This window comes from Mandrillus leucophaeus, unplaced genomic scaffold, assembly GCF_000951045.1.
Source record: "Mandrillus leucophaeus isolate KB7577 unplaced genomic scaffold, Mleu.le_1.0 Scaffold1237, whole genome shotgun sequence".
NCBI classification, from domain to species: domain Eukaryota; kingdom Metazoa; phylum Chordata; class Mammalia; order Primates; family Cercopithecidae; genus Mandrillus; species Mandrillus leucophaeus.
Genome location: NW_012100732.1, coordinates 222,068 through 236,505, shown reverse-complemented (window position 1 = coordinate 236,505; position 14,438 = coordinate 222,068). Strand labels below are relative to the sequence as shown.

The 14,438-nt window shown below is 40.7% G+C and overlaps 1 protein-coding gene across 1 annotated transcript in view; it reads right to left on the bottom strand.

The window, feature by feature from the left end:
* SYT9 (synaptotagmin IX) overlaps positions 1 to 14,438 on the bottom strand; it is a 217,696-nt gene that overhangs the window by 46,542 nt on the left and 156,716 nt on the right. Inside the window, exons 4-5 of the mRNA XM_011971664.1 lie at positions 4,039 to 4,159; positions 2,080 to 2,251 (exon numbers count right to left, since the gene is read on the bottom strand). Of these exons, the coding sequence (XP_011827054.1) occupies positions 2,080 to 2,251; positions 4,039 to 4,159 (293 nt within the window). The remainder of the gene's footprint in view (positions 1 to 2,079; positions 2,252 to 4,038; positions 4,160 to 14,438) is intronic.

Genomic DNA, 14,438 nt, shown 5'->3' with positions numbered 1-14,438 from the left:
TAATAAAGAGGAAGCCATCTGAAAAGAGTTTCTTGCAATAATGGCTGCTCTAACTCCCACAAGAGGCAAGCGTGAGGTGAGGGAGCAGTTTTGTGTCTGGCAGCCATGGGTCTTGAGCCCACGAAGTAGAGTAAGTGAAGGAAGCTCATAGATCTTCCTGCTCCCTCTCTTTAGAGAAGACTGTTATTGTCTTATACTCATCCCTCTTTTCTTCCAAGTTCAGCCTCTTTGGCCCACTTAGTTTCCCAACTATAGAAAGATACATAGCTCCTTTGACCTTGAGGCTAATATTTCCTTTTTTTTTTTTTTTTGAAATAGAGTCTCGCTCTGTTGTCCAGGCTGGAGTGCAGTGGTGTGATCTCGGCTCACTGCAACCTCCAGCTCCCGGGTTCAAGCAATTTTCCTGCCTCAGCTTCCAAGTAGCTGGGATTACAGGTGCATGCCACTATGCCTGGCCAATTTTTGCATTTTTTAGTTGAGACGGGGTTTCACCATGTTGGCCAGGCTAGTCTCGAACTCCTAACTTCAAATGATCCACCCGCCTCGGCCTCCCAAAGTGCTGGGATTACAGGTGTGAGCCACCGTGCCCGGCCAAGGCTAATATTTCTGAAACTTTCCCTAGGTAGGTCTCTGCCTTGAGCCATTTTTGTTTTCCCTAGCAGTTTTTAAAAAAGTCCCTGGTATAACTGGACTGATATGGCCAATTCTTTAACTCTATAGGATCCAAACTCACATACTTTCTCTTTTTTTTCCCCTCCTGCAAAGACGAGTGATTTTTCTCCTATTTGTGTAATGGAGCATAAAGGTAAGATGAGGGTGGGGAGGTCATGTGAAGGATATTTGAGTCTCTGCTCATTAAAATCAAATGCATGCAGAAGCCCCATGAATTCTGCCATGAATTTTTCCAGGCCAGATTCATGAGTTTACTGAGAATTAAATTAAGGCAGAGCTCACATAATCAGATTTGTCCATGCAGGAAACTTGGCAATAGCTTAAAAATTGCTGGCCTAGGCTTCCACGGTTGGTGGGCAATGTCCCCTACTGGGGCCTGACACTATTGGTGTTGTTTCTTGCCCACAGGAGATGGGACAAGGTCTACTGCTCAGCATGGGTTGTCACACTCATGGGCAGCTGAGCCAATCCACGTGCTCCTTGGGTTGGAAGACTGTCATGCTTCACGCAGGCATCTGCTGGAAAGAGTGTGCAGGTCACTGAAGCTGCCTTCCTGATATTTCAGAGGTATGTGGGAAAATCCTTAGTCACAAATAATATTAGAAGTCGGAATAATTTTTTTTAAATAATGTGCCCAGACCATGTGGGAGGTTTCCAATTAAAGAGAGACTTTGCATTTCAGTCTAATGACTGGTTTAACATGTATAATTCCCTGTTGGTACTTCCTTTGCATATTAAAATGACTGTTTTTCAAATCTGTCCTTTAAATACACAATTGGCTACAATGCAGGCTATAAATATCTCTTCTGTGCTGTATTAATTAAAAAGTCGAGCATCTTATACATTTTAATGTACCTTGTCATCCATACTGATTCTAGCATTTTCAGGAGAACATTTTTGTGTTTGCTTTCAGACTTAAGTGGAAGGAAACAATCTTTATTAAATACTTGCGAGAAGGAAAAAGATTGAAGTTGTGTATTTAGAAATGTTGATGGTCTGGCTAAAGTAATCATCCTGCCATTTTCAGTGGAATCTTTCCAACGAAGGGCAGTGAGGACTGCCTGACAGAAGATAAAACCTGTGGGGCCACAGTTCTTCAAGCTGAGATTCTAGGAGTTATGCAAAGATGAAAAGGGGAAGAGGTGGAGGTTGGGGGAGGATGGAAGAAGAGAAAAAAAATGAGAAAGGAGCAGAAAAGAATGGGAGTGCTGAGAGACACTTTGGTAGTCTGACTCTACAGCATGGTTTAGAGGTGACTCCTGTCAATGTGCTTCCCATGCACTGCTAGTTGACTCATTTCCTGCAGCCTGGAACACCAGCTAAGAATCTGTGGCTGCTCCTCCCCCTCTGCCCTCCCAGCCCTGGACGCACTGAACTTGCACTGGAAAAGAGTTCCAGGTATCTCACCGGTCATAGTCCATGACTGCTATGGACAAGTGGATTTGGTCAATGTTCTCGGGAGGGACATCAAAGACTATGGCTTCGTTGTAAACAGGATTCAAGGTGTTCCTCTTGGTGGATGTTTTCCTCTTCTTCAGTCGTCTGCCATCACACATCAGTGAGACTTTCACATAGGGATCTGGACAGACCATGAGAAGCAGGAGTACTGTGAGGATTAGTGTAGATTTAGGTGGGCAGTTATATCACTGTGGGTTTTCATGAACTATGGTATGTCGAATTCCTTTACCTGCCTGTGGACTGGAGTTGGAGGATTGTCATTAATATGATATCTGGGGAGCAACTAGAGTGAGGATAATTAAGTCACTAATTCAAGATAAAGCACAGGATACTGTCTCCTGAAAATGTGTGAAATTTAAAAATAGTTTGAAAACATCTGTTATGGAATTAGGAGACATTCCAGCTAGAACTCAAGACTGGCCTGGCCAGGATAGGAAGAGAAATGCACCGGCATTTCCAAGGCTGAAAACAGGCCCCCCAACTCTGAGCCACCTCAGGGAATATTTTCAGGATTTTAAGAAAGGGAATTCCTAGACTCTTTTAATTTCTGAATTCCTAGAGGACAGAGAGAACATCTGGGAGTGGAATTCCTTAAGTACAGAGACCCTGAGCCCCTAGAGTGGCCTGCCCTTGGGTTGCAAAGGGAGAAGCAGCTCAGCATATCAGGGAGAGAAAGGCCACAGGCTTCCTTGTGGTGCAACACTGTGATGGGGTGACAAGTGGCAAGGCTGGCCTCTGCTCCAGATAGGGCTCTTCTGGTCCTAACAGCTATCTCACTCTTCTTCTGTTCGGTGGGAAGTCCTTGTTCTCTTTTCACCTGCATAACCATGCATTGCTCTGACTCCTATATACAGTCCAGTAGGGACTTAGATGACCAGAGGGACCACAGCTATTTTTTTTTTTCTGCTTTAAAAAAAACACTGGGGTATAGGATGCAGAATATATTGCATATGGTGTTCTTTGATTTCAGAGGATGTAAGCCAGGGTGTATTGGGTGTTTTGTGACCACATTTGGGAAACACCTGCAGAGGTTGCTTGTGAATTTGCAGTTAGCAAAGCATATAGAGGCATTTTTTTCTTGTTAGGGTTCAGAATTTAATGCTTGGTTTAATGGAAAAGCTAAAACTCATAGTTCACTTTAATAAGGAAATAGGATTGTTCTCAGCCTTCAATGAGCCTCGGATGATATTTGAGGAAAGACCAAATTAGATAAGCTTTATCAATGTGTGTAAACAATAGGTCCAATTCAAAATTATGGTGAGGGAGACCCAAGAGAGTACTATTGTCCCTTGTTATCCACAAGGAATTGGTTTCAGGACCCTTCACAGATAGGAAAATCCAAGGATGTTCAGGTCCCTTATATAAAATGGCATCATATTTGCATATAACCTACGCACATTATCCTGTATACTTTAAATTATCTCTAGATTGCTCACAATACCTAATCTGGTATAAATGCTGTGTAAATAGTTGTTATACTGTATTGTTTAAAAAACTGTATTATTTTTATTGTTGTATTTTTTTTTCCTGAGTATTTTAAATCCATCATTGGTTGAATCTACAGATGTGGAACTGGTGGATACAGAAGGCTAACTGTATTAATAACAATAACTAACAATATGTAGCACTTAATATATGCTAGCACTGTTCTCATGGCTTTATATTTATTAATTCAGTTTTACAACAGCCCAGTGAGCCAGATACTATAATTACTCTCATCTTACCGATGGGAATCCAAAGCTCAGAGAGGTAAAATGACTTGCTCAAGGTCACACAGGTGTTAGGACTAGGATTAAGCCTAGGCAGTCTGGTTCCAGGGTCAACGTGCTTTATTACCTTACTAAAACTTCATAAGGTACTTACTACAGTAGAAGTGCATGAGAAAGTCTGAATTTGAAAATGCCCCACCTGATGCTCCTGTTATGTCCATTGCCTTTAAATTCCTTGCTTTTATAATGGTAATAGTCAGCCTGCCAGCCGTTGGAAGATAGCACAGGGAAAACATCAGCTCTCCCAGATCCACGTTGTCCTGTTGAGAAAGCACAAACTAAAGTATTAGAAAGTGTCTCCAGACTGGTGTGCAAGAGGCTCAGCTTCAGGCCTCACTGAAAGGGAACACACTGCCCCTTTTGCTCAGCTTGTAAATCCCTGGTATCTCTTCCCTTCATGTCAGTCTCAGGGAGAATAATAAATCCCTGCACTTTGGGAGCACCTTACCCTAAGGAGGCATAATCTATCTTTGGATGGCAAAGCTGTAAGCCTGTTCAGGCCTCTGCCACCATGTATCCAGCCACAGGCAGCCCTGTACAGACTCATGTGTCCAGGTAGCCCAGAACATATCCTCCACAGAGTCCCCCATGTGGCTCCATTCATACCACTACTACAATGCACACAGAGCCTCTAGGTCAAAGCTACACAAAGAGGTGCCCTGCAGTACTGTGGTGCGCCACTCACAGTCCAGGATAGCTCTGCACACAGCCCTATGCAGCATCATGAAGCCTCTCAACAGGTTTCCACACCGCCCCACACACTCCCCTATACAGCCCCCTCAAACTTGCCACCATATCCCTGTATACCCCTGCATACCCCCAACCTCCCACACGCAATCCGCATGCCACAGAGCACAGCACACACCCTGGTTGCACACAATCTGTGCAGACCAGCACAGGGCTCCACTGGACCCTGGAAACTTACAGCCTGTCGCATAGCTCCAAATAAGGACACTGTGTGAGCCTGAGAGTGGCACCCTGCGAGCCTACACATTCAGAGCCCTGGACACATCCAAGTACTTGCCTAGTCCTGCACTGCCTCCATGCAGGGAGAGAACAGAGACCCAGACTCCCAGGTGGCCCTTGTGCCTCCCTCTCACAGTTCCACTTTGTGGCAGCTCTTTCCTTTTCTTAATGTGCCTCTAAAGACCCCCATTTCCCTCTACTGGGGAAGATATATCAGGCAGTGTGCAGCCATTCAAATAGGTCAGAAGACACAATTCTCTTTCTCCTTTTTAGCTCAGGGGGAGTATAACCAGAAAGGAGGGGGAACAAAAGCCATTTCATTTCGTTTCAATTTCTGAGAGATACCTGAGGTTATCGAGCTGAGGTGCCTGTGTCTAATTAATACAGTTTCCTACTGATAATGCTCTGAGGATTCAGGTTCTTGCCCTCAGTGTCCACAGCTTTCCCTCCCCTCCTCAGTTCTCCAAGGATGCTTCTATTTTTAGAAGCACAGATTCAGCTCTGGAAGGTCACCTCGCCCAACCTCCCTTTCTTGATTGCTTCCACAGGAGGATGAGGCAAAGGGATCTATTTGGTCACTAAGGCAGACGGATTACTCTGTGTCTTCTTGCATCATGCATTGCTTGCCCAGTGTAAATAAATGACCTCTCCTTGTAAGCTTGGCTTTCCTGGTTCCGGAAGCCCTGACCTCAAGAGACCCAGGTGACTGGGCCTTCCCCTTTTGGGAGACATGGGGGCTTGGGGACTAGAATTCTATAGGACTGGAGGTTTTACACACAGCAGACTCTGGCTTGCTCTGCGGTGCTGGGTTCCCTATTGTAGGAGCAGTGTCTGCCCTTACTGAGGAGGGGATTGACCCAGCCTCCTGCTGGTGGCAGAAAGGAAAGAGAGACCACAGCTGTCCCCACACATCACCCTTTTGTTTCCTGACTCCCTGGCCCACTTTGCTGTTCAACTTCTGTTCTTCCTTTAAAAGGCTTTTCACCGCACCTAGCTCTCTCCTCTCCCCTCATCCTTCTCAGAAAATCTTGGTTTGACAAAGTAAACACAGAATTAACCAAAACTATGCCTATGAAGCTTCATAATCAATTCTTTCAACATACATTTCCTGAGGGCCTGCACTGTGCACACACTTTGTAAGGTTCAGGATGTGAAAATGCATGCCATCTAATCTCTGCCCTCAAGACTGAGGCACATAATTAAATGTGATGTGTCAGATTACTTCCATGCTAGGTATGTTGGTTTGTTTGTTTTCCTCCAACATAAGCCCATTCACAAACATTTATACAATACAGCTATTTGCTCATAAGTTAAAAGAGAAAAATCAAACCTCAGACTTGATGGTATATTCAGAATGTAAACCAAGCAAAAGTCCACATTTGTACTTTAAAAAATAGCAAATTAGCTGGGTGCAGTGGCACATGCCTACAATCCTAGCTACTCTGGAGGCTAAGGCAGGAGGATCACTTGAGCCCAGGAGTACAAGTGCAGTTTAGGCAATCTAGCAAGATGCTGTCTCTTTAAAAAGAAAGAAAGAAGAAAGAAAGAAAGAAAGAAAGAAAGAAAGAAAGAAAGAAAGAAAGAAAGAAAGAAAGAAAGAAAGAAAGAAACGAACAAACAAACAACAGGAAGCTAAGTGCCTCTACCATGGAGAAGAACCAAAATAGCAAGTAGATATTCACACTTTGAATAGATCATCTAAGGGAGAACACTGGAATTCAACAAAAAAGTGACAGGAAGCACCAAAAGTAACAAAGGAAAAGGAAGCAATGTAGCCTGCTCAGTGGGGTTTGGCTGGGAGTTGGGAGAAGCTCCCTAACATAGGGAAGGGGTTAAGTGAGAGACCTCTCAGGGTCCACATTTCCACCACATACTATCCTACTCACAGGAGAGCCCCTCGACCCTCACAGTCCTCGAGACTAACACAGAGAGCTGCCTGGAAATTGCACAGTGGTATTGTTTCAAAGAGAGAGCTCATGCTGTGACCCACAGGCCTGTAAGCCCTGAGCAGCTACAGCACAGTGACATTCTGAAAGCTGAGCCCCTAAAGGACTTGTCTTACCCTGGTTTTGGTGCCATTGATGCTACTACCAGGCCAGGGAGGAGATGAGGCCAGATCCTTTCATGCACCCTAAGGATAAATAACACTGTCACTAGTGCTGCAAGCTGCTGGGGGACTGAGGCATGAGCAAATCACATGCTGCACAACTACCTACCTATGCTGCTCCCAATGAGAGTGTCTGTGCCCTCCCCAGTGGCAGCCCTGAACTGAAGCCACCACTGCCCTCATCTGAGCATTCTTCTGACTGCCTGGGGACCACCTGTTCCTGCCTATCATAGGTATGCCTGAACATATTACCAGGCGGCCTGAGGACAAGTCTCAATTCTGGCAACCTGGTCCTGTCTCCTCAGTACTTGCAAATGCCATCCAGGGGCCTGGCAATCATCCAGCCTAGTCTATCACTGCTGGTGCACGTGCACTCTTCCCAGGGTCTGAGGTGGGGGCAACTCAACCCCCTGGTACCACAACAATTGGCACCCACTTGCAAGCACCATGAGACTGGCCCATCCAACCCATTACAGCTCAGACCAACTTGGATTTCAGTGAGTGGCCGAATCACTGCTATTGCCATTGCCCACATCAAGCCTGCTCACCTAGAGCAAGAGAACCAGTCTACATGCCAGGCCCACTGCTGCCACTACTAGCATTTCAGCAAGACACCTGGAAGCCCAATAATTGGCCCACTTGGATCCACTAATACCAGAGCCAGCATACATCACTCTGGGGCTCAAAGACAGGCATCTTCAGCCCACTGCTGACCACTGGGGCCAGAAGACTGGCCTACCTAATAACTTAGTTCCCAGAAAACTTTACCACAGCCTCCACTATCCCTACCCTAAGCTATCAAGGAAATCACAGATACCACTGACGCTATTTATAGCCAAGGAGATCATAGAGACTACGCTATTGCTTGCATCCAAAATGAAACCCAAAATGCCCTACTCAGCCAACATCATAGATAATCTTCAGAGAAGAGTCCTCTCTACAAAAGTAAATTAACAAAAATTGGAAGAAGTGATTGTTACACCAGATGTGCAGATATTAACATAATGACACAGGAAACATGAGAAAGCAAGAAAATATGACACCTTCAAAGGAACACAATAATTCTACAGCAACAGATACCAATAAAAAAATCAATGAAATCATGGGTAAACAATTCAAATTACTGCTTTTAAAGAAGCTCAGCAAACAAGATAATTTTGAAAAACAATATAGAAAATTGGAAAAGAATTCATCAGAGAGATACACATTTTTAAAAGAACCAAACAGAAATTCTGGAACTGAAGAATTCATTGAATAAAATACAAAATACAGTCAAAACCTCCAACAACAGATTAGATTAAGCAGAATAAAGAATCTCAGAACTTGAAATCTTTTGAAATAATCCAGTCAGACAAAAATAAATAAAAAGAATAAAAAAGAATGAGAAAGGCTTTGTGACATATGGGACAACATAAAGTGACTCAATATTCTAATTATCAGTGCCCCCAAGGGCAAAGAGAGAACGAAAGGGTTAGAAAATCTGTTTAATGAAATAATAGATGAAAACTTCCCCAATCTAGAAAAAGACTTATACAAGGGGCTCAGAGAACCCCACAGAAATACAAAGCATGAAGGTCTTCTCTGCAGCGTGTTATAGTCAAACTATTTAAAGTCAAAGATAAAGAGGGGATTCCAACAACAGCAAGACAAAAGTGTCTAGTCACCCATAAAGGAAACCCCATCAGGCTCACAAAGTATTTCTCAGCAGAAACAATACAGGGCAAGAGAGACATATTCAAAGTGCTGAAAGGAAAAAAAAAGCCATTTAAGTATACTATCTACCAAAATTATCCTTCACAAAAAAAGTCCTTCCCAGAGAAGAAAATGCTGAGGGAATTTATCACCACTAGACTGGCCCTAGAAGAAATGTCCAAAGAAGTCCTAAACCTGGAATAAAAAAGATAATATTTACCTTCATGAAAACACATCAAAGTATAAAACTCACTGGTAAACCAAACACACAAATGAGGAAGAGAAAGAATTCAAATGGTACAATTACAGAAAACCACCAAACCAAAATGACAAACAATTAGAAAAAAAGAGAGGAATAAAGAACATACAAAACAACCAGAAAACAGTGAAGAACATGACAGGAACAAAGCCTTGCATATTAAAAGCAATCTTGAGGCCGGGTGTGGTGGCTCACACCTGCAGTCCTAGCACTTTGGGAGGCCAAGGCAGGTGAATCACCTGAGGTCAGGAGTTCGAGACCAGCCTGGCCAACATGGTGAAACCCTGTATTTCCTAAAAATACAAAAATTAGCCAGGCATGGTGCTGGGTGCCTGTATCTCAGCTACTTGAGAGGCTGAGGCAGGAGAATCACTTGAACCTGGGAGGTGGAGGTTGCAGTGAGCTGAGGCCACACCACTGCACTCCAGCCTGGGTGACAAGAGCAAAACTCTGTCTCAAAAAGAAAAAAAAAAGAGCTATTGAATGGAAATAGATTAAATTATCTGTTTAAAATATATAGACTGGCTGAATAAATAAGAAAACATTATCCAACTATATGCTGCCTACAAGAAATACACTTTACCTGTCAAGATACATATACACCCAAAGTAAAGAGATGGTAAAAAATTCCACTCAAACAGAGACCCAAAGTGGGCAGAAGTAGCTATACTTAGATCAGATCAAACAGACTTTAGGTCAAAAACAGTGAAAATGACAAAGACAAAGAAGGTCATTATATAATGCTAGAGGGATCAATCCAGCAAGAGGATACAACAATTCTGAATATTTATGCATCCAACCCTTGAGTGCCCAGATTCATAAAGCAAGTATAACTAGAGCTAAAGAGAGAGATAGACTCCCATAAAATAATATTGGAAAATTCAACGCCCCACTCTCAGCATTAGTCAAATCATCTAGACAGAAAATCAACGACAACAAAAAATTGGATTTAAACTACACTTTAGAAAAAGTGGAACTAATAAACACACACTGAACATTTTATTCAACAACTGTAAAATACACATTCTTCTAAGCACATGAAACATTCTCTAGGATACAGCATATGTTAGGTCACAAAACAATTCTCAACACATTTTTAAAAATCAAAATCATATCAAGTATCTTCAGGTCACAATGGAATAAAACAATAAATCAATACTAGGAGGAATTCTGGGACCTATAGATACATGGAAATTAAAAAACATGCTTCTGAATGACTACTGGGTCAATGAGGAAATTAAGATGAAAAGCAAAACATTTCTTGAAACAAATGTAAATAAGACATGTGCCAAAACCAATGGGATAGAGCAAAAGCAGTGTTAAGAGGAAGTTTGACATAGGCAATAAATGCCTACATCAAAAAAGTAGAATGATTTCAAACAAATAACCCAATGATGCACCTCAAGGAACCACAAAAGCAAGAATAAACCAAAGTCAAAATTAGAAGAAAAGAAATAATAAAGAGCTGAACCAAATGAGATAGACTAAAAAATACACAGAATAAATGAAATGAAAAGTTGATTCTTCAAAAAAAGACAAGCAAAATTGCTAAACCACTAGCTAGACTAACCAAGAAGATAGAAGACAAAACAAGAAATGAAAAGGGAGATATTACAACTGATACCACAGAAATACAAAAGATCATCACACACGATTATGAATAACTGTACACTAACAAACCAGAAAACCTAGGAGAAATGGATAAATTTCTGGAAATATACAAGCTACCAAGATTGAATAAGGAAAAAACAGAAAACCTAAACAGACCAATAATGAGTAGCAAGATTGAATCAGTAATACAAATTCTCCCAACAAAGAAAACCCAACTACTGGATGGATTCACAGCAGAAATTTACAAACATATAAAGAGGAACTAATACAAATCCTTCTAAAACTATTTCAAAAAATGACAGTGGAAAGAATTCTCCTCAAGTCATTATATGAGACCAATATTATCCCAGTGACAAAACCTGACAAGGACACAACAAAAAGAAAACTACATAAATCCTCAACAAACTACTAGCAAATCAAATTCAACACACATCAAAAAGATAATATACCATGACCAAATGGGATTTATACCAGGGATGCACGGATGGTTCAACATATGCAAATCAATAAATGTGATACATCACATAAACAAAATCAAGGACAAAAATCATATGATCATCTCAATAGATGCAGAAAAAGCTTTTGATAAAATACACCATCCCTTCATGATAAAAACTCTCAATATACCAAGTGTAGAAGGAATATGCCTCAAAATAATAAAGGTCATCTATGACAAACCCACAGATAACATCATACTGAATGTTAGTATGAATACTACTACTGAAAAGATGAAAGCCTTTCCTCTCAGATCTGTAACTAAACATGAAGGCCCACCTTCACCACTCCTATTTAACATAGTACTGAAAGTCTTAGCCAGAGCAATCATGCAAGACAAAGAAATAAAAGGCATCATTCAGAACAAGGATCTCTGAGGAAAAGAAATTTAAAAAATGAAATAATAAAAGGCATCCAAATTGGAAAAGAGGAAGTCAACCGTTTCTTTACTGATGATATGATCTTATAGAAAAATCTAAACTCCACCAAAAAACTCTTAAATATGACAAATTTAGTAAAGTTTCAGAATGCAAATCAACATACAAAAATCAGTGACATTTCTATATACTGATAATGAACTAGCCAAGACAGAAATCAAGAAGGTAATCCAATTTACAACAGATACAAAAAATACCTAGGAACAAACTTAACTAAGGCATTGAAACATCTCTATGAGAAAAACTACAAAACACGAATGAAGAAATTGAAGAGGACACAAACAAATGGAAAGACATCCCATGCTCATGGATCAGAAGAATCAATAATGTTAAAATGACCATACTACCAGCTGGGCATGGTGGCTCATGCCTGTAATCTCAGCACTTTGGGAGGCCGAGGCGAGTGGATCACCTGAGGTCAGGAGTTCAAGACCAGCCTGACCAATAGAGAGAAACCCCATCCCTACTAAAAATACAAAATAAGCTGGGCATGGTGGCACATGCTTGTAATCCCAGCTACTCAGGAGGCTGAGGCAGGAGAATTGCTTGAACCTGGGAGGCGGAGGTTGCGGCAAGCAGAGATCATGCCATTGCATTCCAACCTGGGCAACAGAGCAAAACTCCGTCTCAAACAAACAAAAAAACAAAACCATACTACCTAAAGCAACTATAGATTTAATGCAATCTCTATCAAAAAACCAATGTAATTTTTCACAGAATTAATAAAACAATCCTACAATGTGTATAATACCAAAAGAGAGCCTGAATAGCCAAAGCAATTGTGAACAAAAAGGACAATGCTGGAGGTATCATGCCACCTGACTTCAAAATGTACCAAAAGGCTACAGTAACGAAAACAGCATAGTATTGGTATAAAAACAGCCATATAGACAAATGGAACAGGATAGACAGTCCAGAAATGAATGCATGTATTTACAGCCAACTGATTTTTGATGAAGGCACCAAGGGGAAAGAACGCATGCTTCAATAAATGGTGCTGGGAAAACTGGAGATCCACATACAGAAAAATGAAACCGGATACCTATGGTTTCCCATGTATAAAAATAAACAAAACATGAATTAAAGACTTAAACATAAAGACTTAAACATGAAGACTTAAACATAAGACCTGAGACTGTAAAAAATGGAGAAAACATTTTAAGACATCAATCTGGGAAAATATTTCGTGGCTAAGGCCTGCCTGAAGAGCAGACAATAAAGCAAAAAATAAACAAATGGGATTATATTAACTTTATTGAATTTAAAAGCTCATGCACAGCAAAGGAAACAATCAACAGAGTGAGGAGACAATGTGTTGAATGAGAAAATACTTGCAAAGTAGTCATCCTAAGAGGAACTAATATGCAGAATATAAAAGGAACTCAAACAACTAAAAAAATTTCAAAACCCCAAATGATATAATTAAAAGTGAGCAAAAGACATGAATAGATATTTATCAAGAAAAGAGATACATACAAATGGCCAACAGGTTTATGAAAAAATGCTCAACATCACCAGTAATTATGGAAATGCAAATTAAAACCACATTGAGATACCATCTTATCCCAGTTAGAATGGCTATTATTAAAAAGACAAAAAATAACATGCTAACAACGATGTGGAGAAAAGGGAATTCTTACACACTGTTGGTGTGAATGTAAATTAGTACAACTACTATGGAAAACAATATGGAGATTTCTCCAAAAACTAAAAACAGAACTACCATATGATCCAGCAATAACACTACCAGGTATCTAACCAAAGGAAAGGAAATCCGTGTATCAGAGGGATACCTGCACTTGCGTGTTTGCTTCAGGGGTATTCTTAACAGCAAGATATGGAATCAATCTAAGTGTCCATCAATGGACAAATTAATAAAGAAAATGTGATATATATGATATATATGATATATATCATACACACACACACACACACACAATGGAACACTATTCATCCATAAAGAAGAATGAAATCATGTCATTTGCAGCAAAATGAATGGAAATGGAGGTCATTGTGTTAAGTGAAATAAGTCACGCACAGAAAGACAGATACATGTTCTCACCCATATGTGGGAGTAAACAAGTTAATCTCATGGAGATAGAGACTAGAATAGTAGATACCAGAGATCAGGAAGGGTGTGTGGGTGGCAGGTGGGATACAGGGAAGTTGGTTAGTAGATATAAACATACAGTTTGATAAAAATAGGTTCCACAGAGGTCTTTATAGTATTCTCTGATGGTAGTTTGTATTTCTGTGGGGTCGGTGGTGATATCCCCTTTATTATTTTTTATTGTGTCTATTTGATTCTTCTCCTTTTTCTTCTTTATTAGTCTTGCTAGCGGTCTACAAATTTTGTTGACCTTTTCAAAAAACCAGTTCCTGGATTCATTGATATTTTGGAGGGTTTTTTGTGTCTCCATCTCCTTTAGTTCTGCTCTGATCTTAGTTATTTGTTGCCTTCTGCTAGCTTTTGAATGTGTTTGCTCTTGCTTCTCTAGTTCTTTTAATTGTGATGTTAGTGTGTCAATTTTAGATCTTTCCAGCTTTCTCTTGTGGGCATTTCGTGCTATAAATTTCCCTCTACACACCGCTTTAAATGTGTCCCAGAGATTCTGGTATGTTGTATCTTTGGTTTGTTGTATCTCTGGTATGTTGTATCTCATTGGTTTCAAAGAACCTCTTTATTACTGCCTTCATTTTGTTATGGACCCAGTAGTCATTCAGCAGCAGGTTGTTCAGTTTCCATGTAGTTGAGTGGTTTTGATTGAGTTTCTTAGTCCTGAATTTTAGTTTGATTGCACTGTGGCCTGAGAGACAGACTATAAACACCTGTACACAAATAAACTAGAAAATCTAGAAAAATGGATAATTTCCTGGACACTTACACTCTCTCAAGACTAAACCAGGAAGAAGCTGAATCCCTGAATAGACCAATAGTAGGCTCTGAAATTGAGGCAATAATTAATAACCTA